This window comes from Artibeus jamaicensis, unplaced genomic scaffold, assembly GCF_021234435.1.
Source record: "Artibeus jamaicensis isolate MK-2021 breed Jamaican fruit bat unplaced genomic scaffold, CSHL_Jam_final contig_497, whole genome shotgun sequence".
NCBI lineage: Eukaryota > Metazoa > Chordata > Mammalia > Chiroptera > Phyllostomidae > Artibeus > Artibeus jamaicensis.
Window position 1 is genome coordinate 11370362 of NW_026521863.1, and position 20682 is coordinate 11391043.

At 47.5% G+C, this 20682-nt stretch overlaps 1 protein-coding gene across 10 annotated transcripts in view; it reads right to left on the reverse strand.

Annotated features, from left to right (window-relative positions):
- Positions 1-20682, reverse strand: part of PLEKHG1 (pleckstrin homology and RhoGEF domain containing G1) — a 201796-nt gene that overhangs the window by 23277 nt on the left and 157837 nt on the right. For all 10 annotated transcript variants that reach the window (XM_053668704.1, XM_053668703.1, XM_053668709.1 and 7 more), the window contains 7 exons: positions 18084-18153; positions 13122-13168; positions 8869-9019; positions 5466-5597; positions 3280-3462; positions 3101-3196; positions 2823-2909 (listed from right to left, as the gene is read on the reverse strand). In XM_053668704.1, coding sequence (XP_053524679.1) covers positions 2823-2909; positions 3101-3196; positions 3280-3462; positions 5466-5597; positions 8869-9019; positions 13122-13168; positions 18084-18153 — 766 coding nt within the window. The remainder of the gene's footprint in view (positions 1-2822; positions 2910-3100; positions 3197-3279; positions 3463-5465; positions 5598-8868; positions 9020-13121; positions 13169-18083; positions 18154-20682) is intronic.

Genomic DNA, 20682 nt, shown 5'->3' on the forward strand with positions numbered 1-20682 from the left:
GACACTCTGCCCCTGCTCAGAAGGGCATTCCAAGGCACAGGCCAGCAATCCAATGACTAACCGAGAAGAACACGCAGTCACCTCTCTGCATGAGCTACCTGACATCTCGAACCACCTGATGGAATGAGACTCCTGCCTTGGACGAAACACACACCCATGCACACTCATTTCCTGGGCACAAAATCATTGCAGATCACCCCTGAGAAGGTGCTTTTCAAAATATACAGGGGGCAAAATTGACTCGGAGAAATCTCAACTGTCCTTATTTACCACCCAGTTCTACTCTCATGAGCTCATCCCCCTCTCTGCCCCGCTTCACCCCTCCCTGCCCTGCCCCCCTTGTATGGACCACTTCACCATCCATGTGGATAATCCACACTCCGCCCTCACCCTGCTTCCTTGCCACATTCTAACCTTTTCCACACACTCACAGCTGCCCGCAGAACCCGACTGTCACCCAGAGCTGCCCTACCTCAAAGGCGGGGCTCTCAAGGTCCCTTCTCCGCCTACAGACCTCAGCACTTCCATCTCCCCACCTTTAACTCCTGCCAAACCAGTTCTCTGACTTTACAAGGCCACGTTCCTTCCCCCCATGCTGATTTTCCTAGTTGGCTTCATTGTCTGCTCAGCCTGGAAATCCTGTTCAATTGCTGCCATAGACACTGAAGGGTGCCCTGCCTTCTCTGCCCTGTGAACCTTCCCTCACCAGCCCCCACCGCTGGGGAACCCGCAGGCACCGTGGTTCCTCAGCACTAGCTTCTGAGTTGCTGAGTAGCTTTGAAAATGATCTCGCCCCACTGATTCATGGTGGCCAGCTCCAGCTGGGTCCATGATGCCTGTGCCAGGCTATTGTGGTCGTCCCTACCGACTGGCTGGTCCATTTCTTCAGCAAGTGTTCTGGGCCGTTCTACTTGCAACCCCACCTTCGCTTCCCTCCTGCAGCAGATGACATTGCCACCTACGGCAGTGAGATCAAACCCTTGATCTTCCCTCAGAGCCACCTCCAAGCTTCTCTGTCCTCGCTCACCTTTCTTCTGAGCCCAGGAAAGATGTGTCTGGCCCTCAAAACTGACCCCTAGACCCGTGCTTTTGATCCTGTCCTGCCACTCCCCCAGGGCCACATTCCAAGGAGCATCACTCCTCTTCCCCTTACTGTCTCCTGCTTCCCCGCCTTCTTCCCCTGTTGTTTACGTGTGATGTGACCCGTCACTCCTCACCCACACAAAGGGTCTTGCTTTCATCTTATCTTTCCTCAAACCGCCCCCTTTTGTCTTCTCTGAACTCTGTTTAAAAAAGATGAGCCTACACTCAGCCCGTTCCTTCTTCTGCCTTTTCTCTTCAACCCCCTACGGTCTCTCCCCCCTCCCTCCCTGGACAAATCTGAGGGCTACTTTTCTGTTTGCAGCTGTTTTGACCTCGGCAGCATCAGAGGCTGTGACTTCGCTCCTTCTCCCTGAGATTCTTTCCTTCCTTTGTTTTACCGCCCCTTTCTCCTCGGTTGTCTTACTGCCTCACCGCTGCTCTTCCTTCAGGGGTTCCCCGAATCCCCCACCACACCGTACAGCGCTTAGATGTTGGGGTGCCCAGGGGTTCTCCTTCCTCTAGACATTCTGCCGGGCCCTCCCAGCAACTCTCAAGCAGTCTGGGTGGAGAGAGCCTCCAGATCCACAGCTTCCAAGACCCAAATTTCCACCTGCAGCGGACCCGCCCGTCACACGTGTGAGCACTCTGCCCTCTTGCTCCCAACCAACCGGTTCCTCCCCTGTGCTGCCTATTTGGGAACTTACGACACCATCCTCCTGGCCCAACTCTGACTCATCCTTGACTTTTATTTCTCCCTGTCCTCACACACTTGGTGGGCAAAACCCTGTTCCCTCTGCCGCTGTGACGGGTTTGGCACCTGCGCCCCCTCGCAGGCAGTGGCTCCCTGGCAGTGCCCTCATCTCTTCTAGGCTATTGTGGTGGCTTCTTAATTCCTCTCCTGTCTCCAGTCTCTCTCCTCCCATTCACTGTCCCACTGCTCCCAAAGGCACGCTCTCGGGACGGGGGCAAGCGCGCCACACGCTTCCTACAAAACCTTCAGTGGTGTCCGCCGCCGGCACAACCCGGACTCCTCGGCGTGTGGGGTCGGAGCCCCTCCCAGCCTGGCTGACTGCCCTCCACTCCCCAGGCCTGGCCTCCAGCTCCCTCTCCTGAGCACTCAGCCCTTCCCTCCTGGTTCTGTTTATGCTGTTCCTTCGGCTTGATTTTCCTCTTGCCTTTCCTCCACTTAATGAGAATATTCCTCATCCTTCAAAATACTGAAAGGCATTTTCCTTCCTTTCCCCACTCAACTGAAATTGAATACTTTGCCCTTCCTCAACACTCGGCTTATACCTTTATTAATTCATCACGTTTAGTGGATAGTGCAATAATGCAGGGCCAGCTCCCTCGCCTACACGCCCCTTCCTGGCAGAGTCGGGGCCTGGCTTCCCGAGAGCTGAGCCGCTCCGTGCACCATGCGTGCCCGGTGCGCCTTTGAATACTTCTCACGGCACTCTTGATGTTTCCGCTGGTTCTCTAGAAATTTACTTGTAGTCTTTTTCTTACTTTTTCTTCTTTCAAGCCCCCGAGGGAAAACACAAGTTACAAACCAAAAACCTCTCTGCAGGGTCTCACTACATGTGAACCCTCTCAGTGTGAATGGCTGGGTGAGTGGGCGCCTGGTGGATCCTCCGTCTCTCTCTTCCTTCCTGTTCAAGGTGGGCGTTTACTTCTGCCCGGCTGCCTCCCTAGGACGTGAATGTCCTGACACATCACTGTGTGCCGGCTTGCAGTCTTACCTTTGCTGGAATCTTGGCCGCATGATTCTCCAGGATCAGCCTCTTCAGGTGCAGAATCCACAGGCGTTTGTCCTGCTGCGATTTCGCCTACAGGAAGGAGATTCGGACAGTCAGACGCGTCCAGCCTCCGCCACCACTGAGAGTCCCACATTCCTTTAAGCCTCTGATGGGATGGAAAACACGCCGTGCGGCCAGAAAACTCCAGAAAGCCTGCCTGGCGCAGGGTGCTCATCATCATGGAGAGCGGGCCTTGCAGGGAGGTGGGGCCTGGCTCTTACCTGAACTGTGTGCTGCAGCTTCGGGTTCTTGTAGTGGAAGACGCTGAAGCTGAGTGGCTCCTTGGGGATCACCTCCACCAGCATGAGGTTGCCGCACTGCGCGGAGAGCGGAGAGAGGGTGAGGTCGCCTGGAGACGATGCCACTGAAGTCCCTGCCTGTGACCACCCTGCACACCTACCGGGATGTGAGCTTTGTATGTAAACGTGTCGTCTCTCTTCTTGGTGATGAGAAGCAGCCTGTCGAAGAGGAAGAGGGTCCGCTCGTTCTTGGCCCGCTGGAGGCGGAAGGTCCCTTCGAGCACCAGTTCCCCGTAGCTGGTCAGGTCGGGCCCCTTCCAGTTAGTGAGCAAACTCTGTATCTCCTGGGAAAAAACCAAACGGATGTTCCATGCCGCGGCGCAGGAGGTGGGAGGCGAGGCAGCGAGAACGGGGCGGCCCATTCCTGGAGCCTCAGGAATGGTGTCTAAATACCCCTGACAGCGCCCAAGGGTCTATGTGGGGTCTAATGGTGTCTCCGATCCACGACACTAATTTACATTTCTTGGCGGAAATGAACCCCGCTGTTAGTTGATAAGATGCTGATCACTTATTTCCATCCCTAGATAAACCCCCCCCTCCCTTGGAGCTGGCTGCGTAAAGAGGCCATTGATATGTGACCTTCTCAGGAGGCACCCTGCCCTTTCTCACCCCCTAGCCTCTGGACAAAATCCGTTAGAGCTATTGACCTGGATAACTTCTTCCAGAAACTGAAGTTGACACCACATATCGGTAACTCAAAACTAAAGTCTGTGGAAAATCATACGAGACACATCATCTCAGGAACTTCCTGACAGTAATCCCATTTATTTAGGGAAAGGGAATGAACATTTCTTCACCACTATGTGGTGAATGGAACCTGATAAACATACATTGATAACATGACTTTGAAGTTTATTTGGGATTCACTGTCCATCCATATCAATATTTTTTAAGGAAGCTGAGTTTATTACTTTGAGAAGTGAAAATGTTCACAAACAGAATCTAATGAAGTAGCCCTCAAGATAAACGAATGAAACTTCTTTGGTGGAAAGTAGACATGGATGGGAATGGAGATGAGGCTGAGCCAGGGGCTGATTTAGCAGCATCTTCAGAATGCCAAACAGATTCATAAGGAATGAAAATCCAGTCCCTTAGCCATTTTTGGAAATGCAATAGACATTATGTCTGACTTTCTGTCCATAAAACATTTGAACGATGAAGCTTTGAACCCTTTTTATTGCTACAAAAAACAGACATGGCCTGAAAGATGAGAACATCACTTTCCTTTGATTTTTGATAGTCGATTGCATCACACCACACTCTGGCCGCCTCTCAATGAAACCTAGAATTTCGTTTGCAACGATGGACCAAATAATGTGTCCTTTACTCCTGAGTCAGGCATAGGTGCTCCGCGGAACTCGGAGTCCCTGTGGCCCTTCATGTCTCACTCCAGGAACACCCAGGAGCCTGGCGTTCCCTCTGGGCTCACACGGCCTTTTGTTTTTAAATAAAATATCCTTTGAGGTGCCCAGAACATGACCACTGGCTCAGCATCTATCAAAAGTTTTCAGAAACTTAGGGCTCAAAATGTTGGTTCCGAGAGGAGCCTTAGCAAGCCCTCGTCTGTCTTATTTTAAAAATGAAGGACCTGAAATGCAGTGGTGGGACTCATCCCAAATGCGACTGCGAAGGGCCTGGCTCCAGACTTCACTCTCCTCTGCCCCAACACCACAGGCAACCACCCACCTCGTGACTTGGCTTGAACTAGTGACAGAGGAACAGACGTTTAAAAAAAAAAAGCTTTTAAGCAGCTTAGAAAAAGTTGCTTTCAGCAAGAATTACTTCTTTGTGCCCTGGTTGGTGTGGCTCAATGGACTGAGCACCGGCCTGGGAACCAAAGGGTCACTGGTTTGATTCCCAGTCAAGGCACATGCCTGGGTTTTGGGCCAGGTCCTCAGTGGGGGGCGTGCATGAGAGGCAACCACACGCTGATGTTTCTCTCCCTCACTTTCTCCCACCCTTCCCCTCTGTCTAAAAATAAATAAATAAAATCTTTAACAAAAAAGAATTACTTCTTTGCAATTAACATAAGATAAGGCCTCAGGAGAGTCAAAATTTTAACTTGGGTCATCGAAGGGGCTGTGAGCAAGCAATTAGTTGAAAAGGTACCATGGGACTTTGTCCTAAATACCCCATTAAACGGCATCGGCATTACCGGTGTCCTGATCTTTCTTCGGGGCTCTGATGAAGACCGTGACTGAAGTGCGCCACTGAGCAGCTTTGACACTGGGCTTCGGAGAAGCCGCTGCACCTGCAGCAGCGCCAGGCGCCGCCGCCTCGGGCTCACCTGCAGCCGGACTGCGTGCTCGTGCTTCCGCTTCATGTCGTTGATGTGCCAGGCCACCCGCTGCATGGTGTCTATAGCATCCAGTACCACGTCGTAGCCCTCCGTGTCCTTGTCGAGGTGATTTTCTATTTCCTTAAAAAAAACCCAACAACCCACACTAGTTATTTTCTATTTTTCTCCATTTACGCAAGGAAACAAATGGCAATTAGTTCCTCGTGTTTTATTTTTGCTTAATTACTTACACACTACCATCACTCTTTAGGACGTTGAGATAACTTTCCAGAAATACCAATGACAAAATGGTTAGAAAGGAAAGAAAAGGGAGCTAGGAAAAACAGAAGTGGACTAGACTCTCACGATAGAGGAGAACACCTGCACACAGGCCGTCGAGCCTCATAGAGGTCGTGCCGTTATTATAACAGATGCAAGAGGGGGGTATTCTAGTGAGAGATTTCTGAGCTGCCTGGTGGCCAACGTTCGATGGTTCTCACTCTTACAAGATGGAAAACATACCTACTTTTTTTCTCCCAGAGAAAGGAAATGTCTCACGTAGGACTTAATGCATAACACATGACTTGGAAATAGCATGAATATTCTCTTTGAAAAAGCCTTCCACGGCAAGTGAGCATTCATGTAGTCGAGGCGTCGAAGCCCACAGGAAGCTCACCAGAGACCACCCTCCGGAGTGTGGAGGGCGGCCTCGGTCTGGGCTTGCCCACTCGCTCCCCGATGGTCAGCACTGAGCCTTGTGCTGGGGCTCCACGGTCCCGGGAGGGGAGAAAGGGCACGACCTCTGCTCTCATTCTTCCTGGCACAGTACCCTCCCTAGACACATGTCCCTAGAACCCTCCAGAGTGTAAGGAAACCCTTTATCTTCTCGACAGTGCCCACTAGAGAGCTGGGAGGCGAAGAAAGGCTCATCAAGTTGAAGCTCTAACTTCTTAAAACAAAAACAACAGTAACCCTGTACAACTATGTGAAACATTAAGAAGATGTTGTGGTCTGTCAGATCATCTCCATGACAGGCATCATGCATATTCATTAAGCTAAAGGATGGAGGTGGAGTCTTATGGTATAACTTAGGAAGATTAGCTCTATCATTTTATAGTCATACTTTATATAACTCTTTTCTTTTACTGAGTATTCAAGTTTTCCATCCAGTTAGAAATTGAAAAGAATTCACATCTTCTTTCACACTCAGAAAGGGCACACTCTAAAGCTGTATCACCAAACTAACAACGTCCAGGCAAGCTCAAGATCAACAGCAAAGCCCCGGCTGGGCGGCTCAGCTGGTTGGAGCACCATCCCACGCACCGAAAGGTCGTGGGTTTGATCCCCGGTCAGGGCACCTAAGAAGGCAACTGGTGAATGTTTCTCTCTCACATCAGTGTTCCCTTCTCTCTCTCTCTTCCCCCTTCCTCTCACTCTAAAATCAATTTAAAAAAAACAACACATATCCTCAGGTGAGGATAAGAAAACTTTTTTAGAAATGAGATCAACAGCAAAGTTAAAAAACTCTTCGTTTCTTATTTCATTTAGTCTGAGAGGCAACCCTGTTCGCCAGCAGACTCAGGAGTACAGAGTGTGTCCGTGTGCGGATCTTCACAGATGGCTACACAACTCTGAAGTGATGTGAACACAGAAGGAACACTCTAAATAAACAATAAAGCGATAAACTTCAAAGGCAACTGGTCGTTCGTTTTAGATGAATCTAATGGCTGTTCTTCCCTTTTCACTTCCTCACCAGCTGTCACAGACTGAATGTTTGTGTCCATCCCCAGACTCCTATGTTGAAATACAAACCCCTCATGTGCTGGCCTTTGGGAGAGGCCACGCGGGTGGGGCCCTTAGGGGTAGCGCCCTCGGAGAAGAGGCCCCTGGGAGCCCTCTTGCTGCTTTAATCCACGCGAGGGAACAGGAGATGTCCGGAGTCTGTGGCCCCCTGGGCTCTCACCGGAACTCAGCCATGCTGGTCCCCTGATCTCGGGCCACAGAAACTGTGAGAAATACATGTTTTTGCTAATTCCACCAAGTCTGTGGGACTTTTTTTTTTTATAAACCCAGGCTGACTAAGACACTAGCTCTTGATTTAGACAATAAGGGCTGATTTTTCTATCAATTAACTTTTCATAAGGATCACGACTTGTTATATGTGACATGCTTATGTCACTGAGATCTTAGACATTTTTTTGATTGACAGCCCTCTTCCTGCCCAGAAGGCCACACTTAGAGATCGTGGGGACATACTCCTCTTCGATGTCATATTAGCAGCGGTCTGTCCTGGGACAGGTATTATTTATTTAAGAATTATTTGGGCACTGATTTAGCAAATTAATCCCACTAATCTAATAAGTTATTAGCATCAATTTAACAATTAAAGTGCTATCTGATGTCCTTCAGAGGACAGCAGATTCTGCAAGGATGAGCCACCCAGGCGAAGAGACGAAGTTAAGAAATTTCTGGTGAAGTTGTAATATAAAGGTTCTTAAATTTTTTTGTGTGTGTAGACTGAGCAATCCTGGCTTGTCCAAGTTAGAAACCCGGGGTCACTTAAAAAGAGATACATATAAATTGCAGATGTGTTGATATGGAGAGAAACTCTGGATTAAAACCTCTTTCCTATTTTTATTAATTATTATTATTATTTTTATCGATTGCCTGTGAGCCACAGTGCACGCGGGCGGTGATTTATAGTCCTGCCCCAGCCCCCAACCACGGTGCACTGCTGTCTTCCTCCTGCTGCACAGGCTACCCGATCCTGCCTACAAATGAAAGTTACTTTCAACAACACTTTTCCCCCATTTTTATCCACTTCCTTAGAGGATGAGAAATGAGAATGTGAGTGCTACGTCTACCTTTGTGTCTAAAGCCTCCTTGAATTTTGCCCACAGAATGGGGAACGATATAAAGAAAAGCTACCTTGACGTGATGCTGGGCTCGGCTCACAGATCACTCATCACGCTGCTCACCTGTCTTCTCCCATTTTAGCCCCTTCTCTCTGCTCATACGAAAGCTGATCTATGACAAATCGCTCTCCCTCCCATTTATTTCCATGAATCAGGGCTCATGGAAATAAAATAAAACATAAAAAAACCTGTTTTTCATTAGGATGAGAACTCCCTGCATGAAACGGCCACAGCCCAGAGTGAGGGGCTCCTGAACAGTCTCAGAATCAGAGGTAAAACGAGCCTTTCCTGGGCTGCTGTGAAGGGGGGGCAGGTCTCGAACATAAATAAATCTCTCTAATTCCTCAAAGCAGATTAGTCAGTTGTAAAGTATGAGTGTGGAAAATGTTTCCATATGTCCCCAGCCTTTTCTGATCTTTTTTCCCCCTAAACCTAATAATATATAGACACTTAATCCTCATCCTCTGGAAAGAGCTCCAGCAGAGGCAGAAACTCACATGCAGGAGGAGGTGATACTTGAGAATCCGCTGCACTGGCTTCAGGAGGTAGGACCCCAGGGGCAGCGAGTGCTTCAGAGTCTCCTGACGCTCCCTGAAGAATTTGGCCAGGGTCTTGTTCCTCATGCACTCTGTTAACACAGCCACAGATCTGCGAGAAGAATAAATATTTTCACCCTCATTGACATGCTTGCTTAACATGGGTATTCAGGTTTAAATGCCGGTGCAGGTATAAAAGCCCTAACGCAGGTAGGGAAGCAACAGGGCTGGAGCTAGACGAGAAGGCCTCTGGGTAAGTTAGGCCGAGGAGTCCCTCTGGGTGAGTGAACTAGCAAAAGGCTCTCTACCAGTGATGGTAACGCAGACACAGTGCTTCTAAGCAGCAAGCTCCTTCCTTCCAGGGATGTGGCCCCTACGTGGCCCTACGTGGCTTAGCAAAGGGGATGCCCACTGCCTGTTAGGCCCCAACCGGGCTCCATCTGGGTGTCTCTGGGCAGTGCCCAAACCACACATCCGTATTCAGTGTCCACAGGTGAGATGGCAAGGAAGGAGCCCTTGGCACCAGGGAAAAGGAGCTCCTTCTTCCCAGGAAATCCAGCCCCAAGCCAGACATCATCACCCCTTCTGCTGCTGTTTTTGTATAAAGTGCAAACAGCATGCCTTTAAGTGTGCAGGTCCTTGGAGACCTTGCCCCACAGGTCAACTTTCCTTTGCCAATCTTTGAACAGACCCGTCTTCCCCCCTCCAATGGCTGTGCTGATTCTAAAGACAGCTTCTGAAACAGCGGGGTAACCTGCCTCCTTAAGGAGCGGGCCGCCTGGAGTGGATTAGAAAAGAGGGTCGTGATGGCTTCTCTGTTCTGCTCCCCCAAAGGTAGTGAGGATGGCCCCAGAGCACCCTGGGAGAACGGTTGGAACAATGCTCAGATCTTATACATGAGGCAAGCTAGTGGGCTTCTGCAGTCACACACACTTTATGATCTCATAACTTAGCAGGAGGCAGGTGGAAGTAATTTCTCCCCAAGTCAGGAACCTGTTTTCAGGATTAATTTAGAAGAGCAGGTAGAGAGGCAAACAACAAAATAAAACTCCTGGGAAGGAAGTTAAGTGCAGGTCTCCTAATGACACCTTTAGAATCCCTTTGGAGCCCATCTGGTCACACAGGTTTATTTCCCTGCCAACTTGAGATTTCGACAGCTTTTTAAAAAATTCTGTAACTAAGGAACTTTTCTCAGAGTCAGAATCAGCTGCTCCGGGGCCAGGGGCCAGGGGCCAGGGGCCAGGGGCCATGGGGTGAGAATCTGCAGCTCTTGTCTGAGGGTGAGAAACCTGCCCCGGCCCTGAGCACCCTGAACTCCGGATTCAGGGCACCAGGCGACATCTGAGGACAATGACCTGATGGGGCCCGGGCCCCTCCCTGGGGGAAGCGGGGCGGCCTGTGTCTCTTCACAGAGGAACCACTGGGGCGTGACTGGTATGAAGAAGGTGGACATCTGTCAAGGTGTGCTGGCGACATTTAATATCGCCAGCCTGTGTCTGAAGGGGGAAGGACAGTTGTCTGATGGGCTGGAATACCTGGCCCTCTTGGCTTACAACAGGACAGGAAACCTTGGGCCTCAGAAAACAAACTGACCGGAGACAAGGGGGCGAGAGGCAGAATTTTTCTATGACCTTGAAAACCACAGATTTGGGCAAGAACTGGATGTGCCTGCTTCACTGAAAATGTCTTAAAAGGTCTTTTTTTTTTTAATGAGAATGTCTTTCAAGCATCTCCAGCACATTTTTTCCTTCCTCAAGTCAGATTCAAAATAAAAAATCACTTTCTCCAAGAAACTGTCCTTAACACTAGTCACCGGGACTTACTCTTCCTTTATCTCAGTATATTTTACTTCTGTTGCACATCACTGAGTTTGTACTATGTTAGTCCGTATTTACTAATTTGATCTTTTCCAACTTGCTACTTATCTCACTATTGCATTCAGTTGGGTCCTGACCATCAAAAGAATATGAACTGTGCCAGGAGGCAAGGGGCATGGTTCCTATTTCTTATCCGCATTCGCCAAGCTTGCAACCATGCTGTGAGTGACAGACTCTTAAAAATGTCCCTTCACAAATGATCTTGCTTTTCCCCTGAAGAAAGAAGCCTAGTGCATCAAAAGGTGCCTTTACTTGGTGCTCTCCATTCTCATTCCTCACTCAGAAACATCTTACTATAAGCTCCTGACACCGCAAATTCAGGAGCTCTTCTCCAAACAGCCGGCGGAGGCCGAGATCCACGCAGACCTCATCTCCCAGCAGGCCCCTCTCGGGCCCCAGGGACCAATCGTCAGGTCCAAAACTTTGTTGATTCTACAGAGTCTTGAGTGTTTTCTCTTTTCCCTCAGGAAGAAGTTGAGCTGTTGATTCTGGGATTTCTCTGCGTGAGGGTCAGTGTGGGCTTTCAGCATAAGCGCCACGGGGTTATTAGCTGGGGCACCCTGCGGTTCCCTGATATCCCCTGCAGAGATGTGAAAACTTTAGGAGAGAATGAGGGGTGTCCAACCCACGGCACGCAGGCTGCACGCGGCCCAGGATGGCCATGAATGCGGCCCAACAAAAACCGTAAATTTACTTAAACTCTTTTTTGCTCATTAATTTTCATTAGTGTTTGTGTATTTAATGTGGGGCCTGAGATAACTCTTATTCTCCCAGTGTGGCCCAGAGATGCCAAAAGGTTGGACACCCCTGGACATGAAACTGAGTGGACTATGGGGGGTGTCTGCGGAGGTGTGTATGTGTTAAATGTACTAACCTGTAGGTAACTGTAGGTAATCTGTAATCTATAGGGAAACCTGGGGAAAGTGTGGTTGGCCTCCAGTCAAATAAGTCACCCCAGCCCGACACCCTGACCAATACTGGGAGGAGGAGACTGCAACCCCCCAGTGGCAAGTGTCCTGCCATCCAGAGGACCGAGGCCCTGGCCTTTTAATCCACACTGGTTCTCTGGGGCCAGTCAAGCAGGGGCCCCATTGGTTCTTCCCACTGAGTAGCATTAGGGGCTCAGCCTGCTGCTTCTCTTCCAGGTGGGGCCCACCGCCCACTTGCTCCTCAGGGACACGTCTTTACCATGACGGGCACAGAGCGGGTAAAATCGCCCTGGCTCTCCTCTTCCTGGCTGGCCACTGGGGTAACAACGCAAGGATCACGTGGGAAAAGTGACCACAAAAGGGTGTCGGGGCTGGGCGTGGGGTGCAGATCATGAAGCTCCGGAAACCTTATAAGGATGTAGTAGCATGAGGTCTGAAGTTGGAAAAACCTCTCAGGGTCTCTCGTCAGCTGTGAGACCCTGGTAACATCAGCAAACCTACTGGAGCCTCATTCCTTCATCTCCATGGTGGGGATGGGGCAGGGTGACGGCAAACCAGCACAGGCTGGGGACCTGGGACATGCTCAGCACTGCGATGGCTCCTCTGCTTTGCTTTAATCCCTGGACATCTCCAGATTGCTGTGGAAGTTAAATCCAGCAATTATTATTGCTTACAGCAATAATCACTTTACTGCGACTAGGAATCAGTAAGTGCTCGATAAATGTCTTGTGCACAAAAAGAGACATTCAGACAGTGGTCTTAGGCCTGACTCCCTTGCTGAGATGGTCCATGTAGTAACGTCCAGGGGATGGACTGCCCCTGTCCCTGAACTGCCCACCTGCCAGAGCTTCCAGCACAGGAACACAGAGGCAGGGTCCAGGGCAAACTGCGGGTCCTCTTTTCTCACCTAAGCTTGCCACGGCCTTTCCTTTCTCCGAACTCCACAGCACTCACACAGGTCACAGAACTTAGCTGGTGGAAATACAACATATCTTCTCCCCAACCAGATCATATACACTCAGTAACATTGCTTCTGAGAGTTTTAAAAACATGGCAGTCGTACAAGAGGGTTAACAGCCGAGACTTGTAGCCGAGCACACTGGTTTACTTGGTTTTCCACTGAAGGACACCCAGCAACCTTCTGGTCTCTTTGCAGGTCTTCCGTGATTCTCCCCACCCTGGCTGTGCTGGGAGCCCGAATCCTGAGCAGATCGGTGTCCAGGCTCCCCCACCTCTGTCCCCCAATCCGTTCTCAGCAGGTCTCCTAGCTTCCCCACAGTGTGCAGCACACACTGCACGTGTGTGCTGGGCCAGGCACGTAGCGCCTGCCACTGACATGCTCCAGACTGATGGACTGGACAGAATACGGACGTGGAGAAAAGTGCACCTGCACAGTCACGGAGCGTACCTGGGGTAGTTCGTGCAGTACTGGGTGTAAATGTGGAACTCTTCACTCTGCAAGAAAGCAAAAGAGGCTTTTATGGGCAAAAAAAGCAGACAGCAACATTCATTTAAAAACCATAAAAAGAAACAGCATCTGGGCTCTAAATTTGTCTCTCTCATGACACGAGCCTGTCTCCTGAGTATCTCAGATAGTTTGTGCAATTCTGGGTGTAAATGTGCAACACACTCTGCAAGGGAACAGAGTGCTCCTGACCTGACCTAGAGCCTCGAGGAGCTTTCTGGTTTCCTGATGCGGCAAGAAGTTCCAGACCATCCTACAGGTTGCCCTGCCCGGCTCATTCTTCCCGGAGCCCAGGCTCCATTCGGTAGGAACAGCATTTGGAAACCACAGTGTCGGCAGCAGGGACGCTTTTGCTGCTGGGTTAATGATTAGTTCTAGGCCTTTTCAGTGCACAGAGTTAGAAAAATGGTGTTTTTTTTTTTCAATATAAAATATATCCTTAAGCTCATATTAATACTTGCAATTCAGATTCATGACTATACTGTTTTATTAATGTTACTCTTACCCCGTATTTTCTTCTGCCTACCAATTCTAGTTCTCAATGACACCGTAAATGAGTATTTACATAAATACTCATTTGCTTTATCCCACAATACACTCAATAATTTCAGGGCAAAATACCACCACCACCATAGATGATATCATTACAGAAAATGGTTAAGAGTGTATATAGGTTGAATATTATCTATTATATTTTCTAGCATAAAATATCAAGCATGTTTTTTAATCAGTCGGAATTTCCTCTGTGTGATTATATCACAAGGTGGCTATACAATTAGGCTTGTTGCACTTTGCTCTCAGTTGTTGGAGACTGTTTTAAACTTTAATTTTGCTTTATAATTATGTAAAATACGTCCCGGGTTTCAAAGTCAACTCTACAAGGAAATGCATAAAGAAGTCTAGTTCCTGTTCCTTTCCATTCTAGTTTATTTTCTCCCTTCCCCTAGAAGATGCCAATATTTCATTGTACAGCTTATCTTCTTTTTTTAAAAAATACACATTTAAACACAGGCATATTGTCCCTCATTCCTAGATAAATAGAAGCAAACCATGCCAGCGACTCGCAAACTTGAGTGTGTTTCAGATTCACCTGAGGGCCCATTAAAACGTGGACACTGGGTAGCAAGCACCCAGAGTTGCTGATGCAGTAGGGCTGTGGCGGGTCCTGGGAATTTGCTTTCAGACAAGCTTCCAGACGGGGCTGGTCCAGGGACTACGCTTGAGAACCACAGTGCTGTACACACTTTTATTCCTTCCCCCAGCACACCCTGCCCCTCCCTAGTATATAGAGAGATGTCCTTAATTTGCTTTCATTACTTCCTAGCACTGTTATGTGTTTCCTCAACTAGCACCTTGTTTATTATGGACATTTGGGCTGTTCTATACATTTCTATACATACATGGATGTATACGTATAGACATGTTCCTATAAATTGTATATATCTGTACATTGCAACAATTATTACTACAAAGAATAGCATCCCACTTATTGAATTTTTGTCCCTGTATCTTTGGAGATTTCCGGAAGTAGAATGGTTGGATTAAAGGGTGCGTTCAGGCTGCTTCTGCCAGATGGAGCCAAACTGCCTTCCGACAGGCCTTGCCATTTGGTTTCCCTGTAATTGTGTGAGCACCTGTTTCTCTGTGGCCTCGCCAGTTTAGAAGGCTGCCAAGCTTTCAAGCATAATACTGTAAAAGAATCCAAATTAGTTACCAACTTCTAAAAGATAGGTAAAAAAAAATCTTGATTTCTGGTTTCTCCTGAAAAAGCAGTAGATCCACTGGTCCTGGGCCCACAGATTCACATGACACTTATGTCCCCACGAGACCAGGCAAGTACTGAGCTGGCTGCAGCCTCCCATTTGTGCACCGTGTCCACTGGTTGAGCTCCCGAGAGCACCGGGGTGGCCAGTCCTGACTCCAAGGACAAGAAAAGCAGAGTCACTTGCTCAAGGTCTAGTAAATTAATGTCAGACCGGAGTTTTCTCTGCGTTTGCTCACACACTCTCAGTTTCTTGTGTCTTTCCTGCTTCCTGCTACACTCAGCCTAAGACTGAACAATACCAGGTTGTCTTTCCTTAATTTTTGAGAAGTTTAGGATTATTTAAAATACCACACTTAAAATCAACGACCTCAGTGAAAATGTATAAATTGCAACCTATATTTAACCTGTGCAAGCCTGTCCCTAATGAAGCTGCAAGACTTCTGGGCAATTGAGAATTTCTGTGTATTTTGTGACATCATGACTGTAGTCCTACATTAAAGTTGAGGGATTTGATTCAAATTGGCTTTATATTTTTAATATAGAACCAAATGTACATATGATCTTAGATCTGTAAGATCTGTCAACATTTCAAACAATAGCTTTATGCAAAAAGCAATAGTTCCTAGTTAGTTAATCCTTAAATACCTACTGATATTTGCCTCCCCAAATCCTTTTCAGAAGTATTTAGGGGAAAAGAAGGCAACAATAAAGAAATTATACAAAAATAGCTATTTCCTTCTGGCTATTCAAGTCTTTCAGACTGCAATGAGAGATGATGTAGAAAAGAGATATTTCATTATGAAAAAACAAAAATATAAGGTAGTCAGGGCTGTCCAACCGAGCTCATAGGGTGCTCAAATGTCTATTGAATCAATCAACACACACACACACACACACACACACACACACACACACACACACACACTCATACACTCACTCACTGGCCTGAGAAGTTCCCCTGGAGCCTACAAGAAAGACTTAACATACAAATAGCCCATGGATGAGGCCACACTGCCCCGACATGAATATGGGTGATCGGCACTTCCTGAGGACGCTTTCTGTTCGTAAGTACATATCTGGGCCCTGGAGGGAGAAAGGCCCCAAGCGGGGTGAAGGGCATGTATCAAGGGAAAGGAGGAGGTCAACAGGGGACCTTGGGCCTCTGAAGCCAAGCCTTGTCTCCTCGCTCAGTGCGGCCCAGGGTCAGCCCAGGTGACAGTCGGGGGTGGAAATGAGGGTGGAGGCAAAGGCAGGAAACAGAGGTAAACCTGCTGCAGGTGTTTCTCAAGTCCAAGGAGCAGACAAAGGCTCAGCTGAGAGGCTGCTTGGCCTGCCCAGTAGGGACCTTTGTCTCGGTCCTCCCTGCCCATGACCTGCGAGGACCTGTTCTTTTATGAGACGCAGGTCAGAAGGCTGCCCTGTGCTCTTCTGCCGTCAGTAAAGATTTTTGGAACCTCCACAGACCACAAGAGCAAGGTCAGGGTGAATCTCTGTGTAGGCCCCAGTGATTCAAATAAAAGCCCAAGTCAACCGCCAGCTTTTGTTCTTTCATTAATAGCCTGTCAATTAACGCACTTTCCATTCCTCCCCAGAGTGGGGCAGCTGGTCGTCTCAGCAAACGTGCCATCTTCGGAATTTTGGGGTGCCGAGTGAAAAGCAGGCTGCGCCAGAACCAAACGCTCCCTCACCGCTGCCTGCTTCCCCGGGAAAGTGTGGAGCGCCGAAAGTCAGTCTTCTAATTAAACTTGGCAGTATTACAATGAAAAATAGGATTTGGGAGTTGGCAACACAGCACATAAACAAACTTTTATGTGAATAATTAAGCCAGAGCTAAGCATATGCTGGACCGTCTTTAATCAACTTGTGATTACAGTTACCAGTAAAAGCCCGAACGTTTCCAAAAGCCTGTGTTGTTTACGTGCTGTGGTTATTTTAACATATCTGCTTTGATATACTTGGCATATCTTTCGACCCATTTCTCCTGCTTTCATTTTCCCTCTCTTTTTCAAACTCCTACCCTTTAGGAGGATTAATTATGACACAGGCGACTTGGGAAAAGAATCGTATGCAACCCTGTGAGCACAAACATTTCACAATTTCACACACTCGCACCCACCCAAAAAGTCAGGAGTGTCTAACACCCACAGCCATCAAATGCCTGTAAGGAGCCACACTCAGTAAAACCCAGAGTGTGATGTTCAGCAGCAAAACCAACGAATGGATTTGCAGCTGGCACAAATGCCCCTGCGGGACGGGTCCGGAGTGGGGCAACCTGGGAGGATGTCTCCGAGTTCCCTTGGCATTGCGAACTCTGGAGCTGGAAATGAGGCGCTAATTCTCAGCTGGTCCCAAAGGACCATCATGAGCTGCACTTAAACCTTCGTACAGGTGAAGACACAACTGCAGACACCAATCACACAGAGTTTTGCTGCAAAACAATTTCTGCTAGAGGTTTTCTGAACAAAGTTGACTTTTTCAGAGAAACTTTGGAGAGGATCCATATATAGTGGGTAGCATTTCCCAAAAGTAATGTTGCAAAGGATTGCCTTGTATGTTTCAGAATTCTATCTCCTATCCCAGCACAGAGGACGAACCAACTGTCCTGTAAGCTTTAAAAGTCAAGTCTTTTCCTTGTATTTTTCTAAACCATCAATGCGGCTTAAGAGAAATAGAAATGCATTTTTAAAATGTAAGAGAATAATTCTCTTTATCCCCTAACCTAAATGATAATTATATAGCCTAGGGCAGTGCCATATATGTTTTATATAACATACTTATAGCCTAACTAGTCTAGTAGTATTTTATATTTATTTATTTTTCTAACATTCTACCATTCTGACTTTCCCCAAATTTAGAGGTTTTGTTTTGTTTTCTAGGAAAGATGAGTAATATCATTCAGTTACTATATGAATTCCAGGAAAATGACTAAGTTAGTACTACCTACCTAACTTACTGGAGACACTAACAGTATTTATTTTTTCCTTGCTGATAAAAAAGAAAAGGAGAAATGAAACCAGAGTGAGTGAGATTAGTGGCTAGCTTCACCCCACATGGAACACGCAAGCCATTTTGACTGTAAAGCGAGAACAATTCGTGTCGGTGTCTGTCCGGGTCGGCTCAGAGCAATGAGCCAAGCTTACCTTGGACACGAAACATTCTGCTATGGCCACAGGGTCATTTTCACAGTTTTCCAAATCTTGCAGAAGTTCACTAATAAAAAAAATAAAAGAAATATTAGACTGTAGTCTTATGGTTGAAGACATGTTATACAATTTAGAAGTTTAAACATGTGCATGGCTTTTACAAGGAATCATTTAATTGGGTAACTGAGGACCTGTGGTCATTACATTCAAGGTTTTGATAAGGGACTTGCTCAAGGTCATGGCGGAGTAAGAATTTGAACACTGGTCGGACCCATAACTCCTCCACCCAGAGATAAGCTCTGACTAACATGAAGTGTTCTGGACGTTCTCCCCGTCTGCACAGGTGCCCACACGCAGCCATGGAATGGCCTTCCAGGTACGCGGCATCGTGCCGGCAGTAAGAGCACACACGTCAGTGAGCAAACCGAGATCTGGCCCCTGGTCTCCTGGAGTCTGGGATCCACTGGAAGAGTCAGACATTTTGTGAAAAATCACACTAAAATAAAATTTTAAACAAAACTAGTGCTCTACAGGAAAGACATGTGAGGGCCCTGACTGGTGTGGCTCAGTGCATTGGGTGCGGGCCTATGAACCAGAGGGTTCCATCCCCAGTCCGGGCACATGCTGGGGGTTGCGGGCCAGGTCCCCAGTGGGGGAGTGTGAGGGGCAACCACACACTGATGTTTCTTTACCTCTCTTCCCTCCTGTCTAAAAATAAATAAATAAATAAATTTTAAAGGATATATTAGGAAAGAAGATGTGTTTTCATAGATGTAAATCTATGTTATTTTTTAATGGTTCATTATTTGAAGCGACTGCATCATATTTCATTGGCTGGACATAGCCTAATTAATTTAACTAATTTCCTACTACTGGACAAAATTCTACAAATGGAATTGCTGTGTCAAAGGGCATTCTCAGTGCCAATGTTAACACATTTCCAAATTGCACTTCGTGTAAGTTGTAATGATACATATTTTACTATGTTAAGTGTTTCTTTTAGTTAGCTGTGCATGATATATTTTGACAAAAAATGTAAATAGCGCCGCATTCTGTTTCCCGCTTTCGATGGCCTGTCTCTAGGAGAATCTTCGGCTGAAGCTGTTTCCGGCTGTTTCGATGTTTCTAAAGAGGTCGATACTGCATCGTCATTACTCTTCAGCCTTCCACGCTCTGACGTCTGAATTTCCCCAGACCCACCTTCCTCCCATGTTCTCGATGAGTTGTTACAAAATTTGAATAAAGGCAGAGCTTATATTTTTAGGTATTATTACATTTTAAATACTATTCTCAGCTGAGCCCTGCGGTATACCATAATTATATTTCCTTTCTTGTTCATTAATGCTTTCCCTGTATTTAAAATTCTCTCCCCTTTTTTTGTGCTTTATATCAAAGTACACACCACGAGTTTATTCTCCAACTCTGTGCCAGAAGTGTAAGTGTGCAAACATCAGATTATCCACTGGTCGTGTTCTTCCCTGGTGACCTCCCTCTGGGGGCCCCGTGTCCTCGGCTCCCACGTGAGCAGGTGGCCCTCCCGGCCTGCTGGGTTCTATCTCCAACACCGTCCTGGGGACGCCCTTCACCTGGCCCTTTGTTGGAAACCTGGTTTCTCAGATGCCATTTCAGATGTATTTCCTCCTTTGGGAGGTTACCACACCCAGCAGCTGTCTGAGTAGGGGTCACAGGTGGTAAATTTTCTGAGTATTTCAAAATGTTCCCCCTTCACACTTGGCTGATTGTGTCAGTGGAGAGAGAATTCTTGGTAGGAAGTCATTTTCTCTGGGTATTTGGGAAACTGTCTGTTGCCTCATGAACTCTGATTTATGGTCCAGGCTCCGCTTGACCTGTTTTTCTATTCTGGGAATTTTAGAGTTTTCTTTGTTAATATAATTCTGAAATTCTGTGATGGGTGGCTTTGGGGTGGGTCTTTTTTCATGAACAGAGCCAATGTGAATATTTGGGAAATATTCCTGAACGTCAGTTCTCAAAGTGAACCTCAGGGTCCTGAGACCCATTCAGGGGGTGCAGAGGGCCACCACTTCCATAAAAATACTCCGACCCCACATGTCCGTTGTCCCGTGAGAGTGAGGCGGGCGTCTCCAGGGGCTGGGGGATCCGGAGCAGATGGGAAGTGGAAGCAGGTGTGAGGGTCCTGCTGTCCCCCAGGAACTCAGGCAGTACAGAGACGTGCAAAACGTCAACAATGCCAGCACGCCAAGGATGTTAGTGAGAAGAGCAGTAAAATTAGTTTTCTAAAAATCTGTGGGTTTCTTTTTCTCGTTACTGAATACACTGATATTTTAACAATTCCTCAGTGTTAACTTCTATCATAAACCATAAACAAAAAAAGCTTTTGGGGCCCTCCTACTTGTCAAGCACGTTACCGATCCTGGGACCCCAAAGCTCAGGCACCTCCCCGTCTCTGAAGATGCTTTGGTGCTTCCTTCCCTCCGTTTTCTCTTCTCTTTCTTTTTGAAGCTCCTGCTATTCCCATTTTCACTCTCCTATTTTCCTTCTTCTTGTTCATTCTGTTTTGGGGGGGACACTTCAACTTTATTTTCCATCCCGTTTTATGAAATTCTTTCATTTTTAG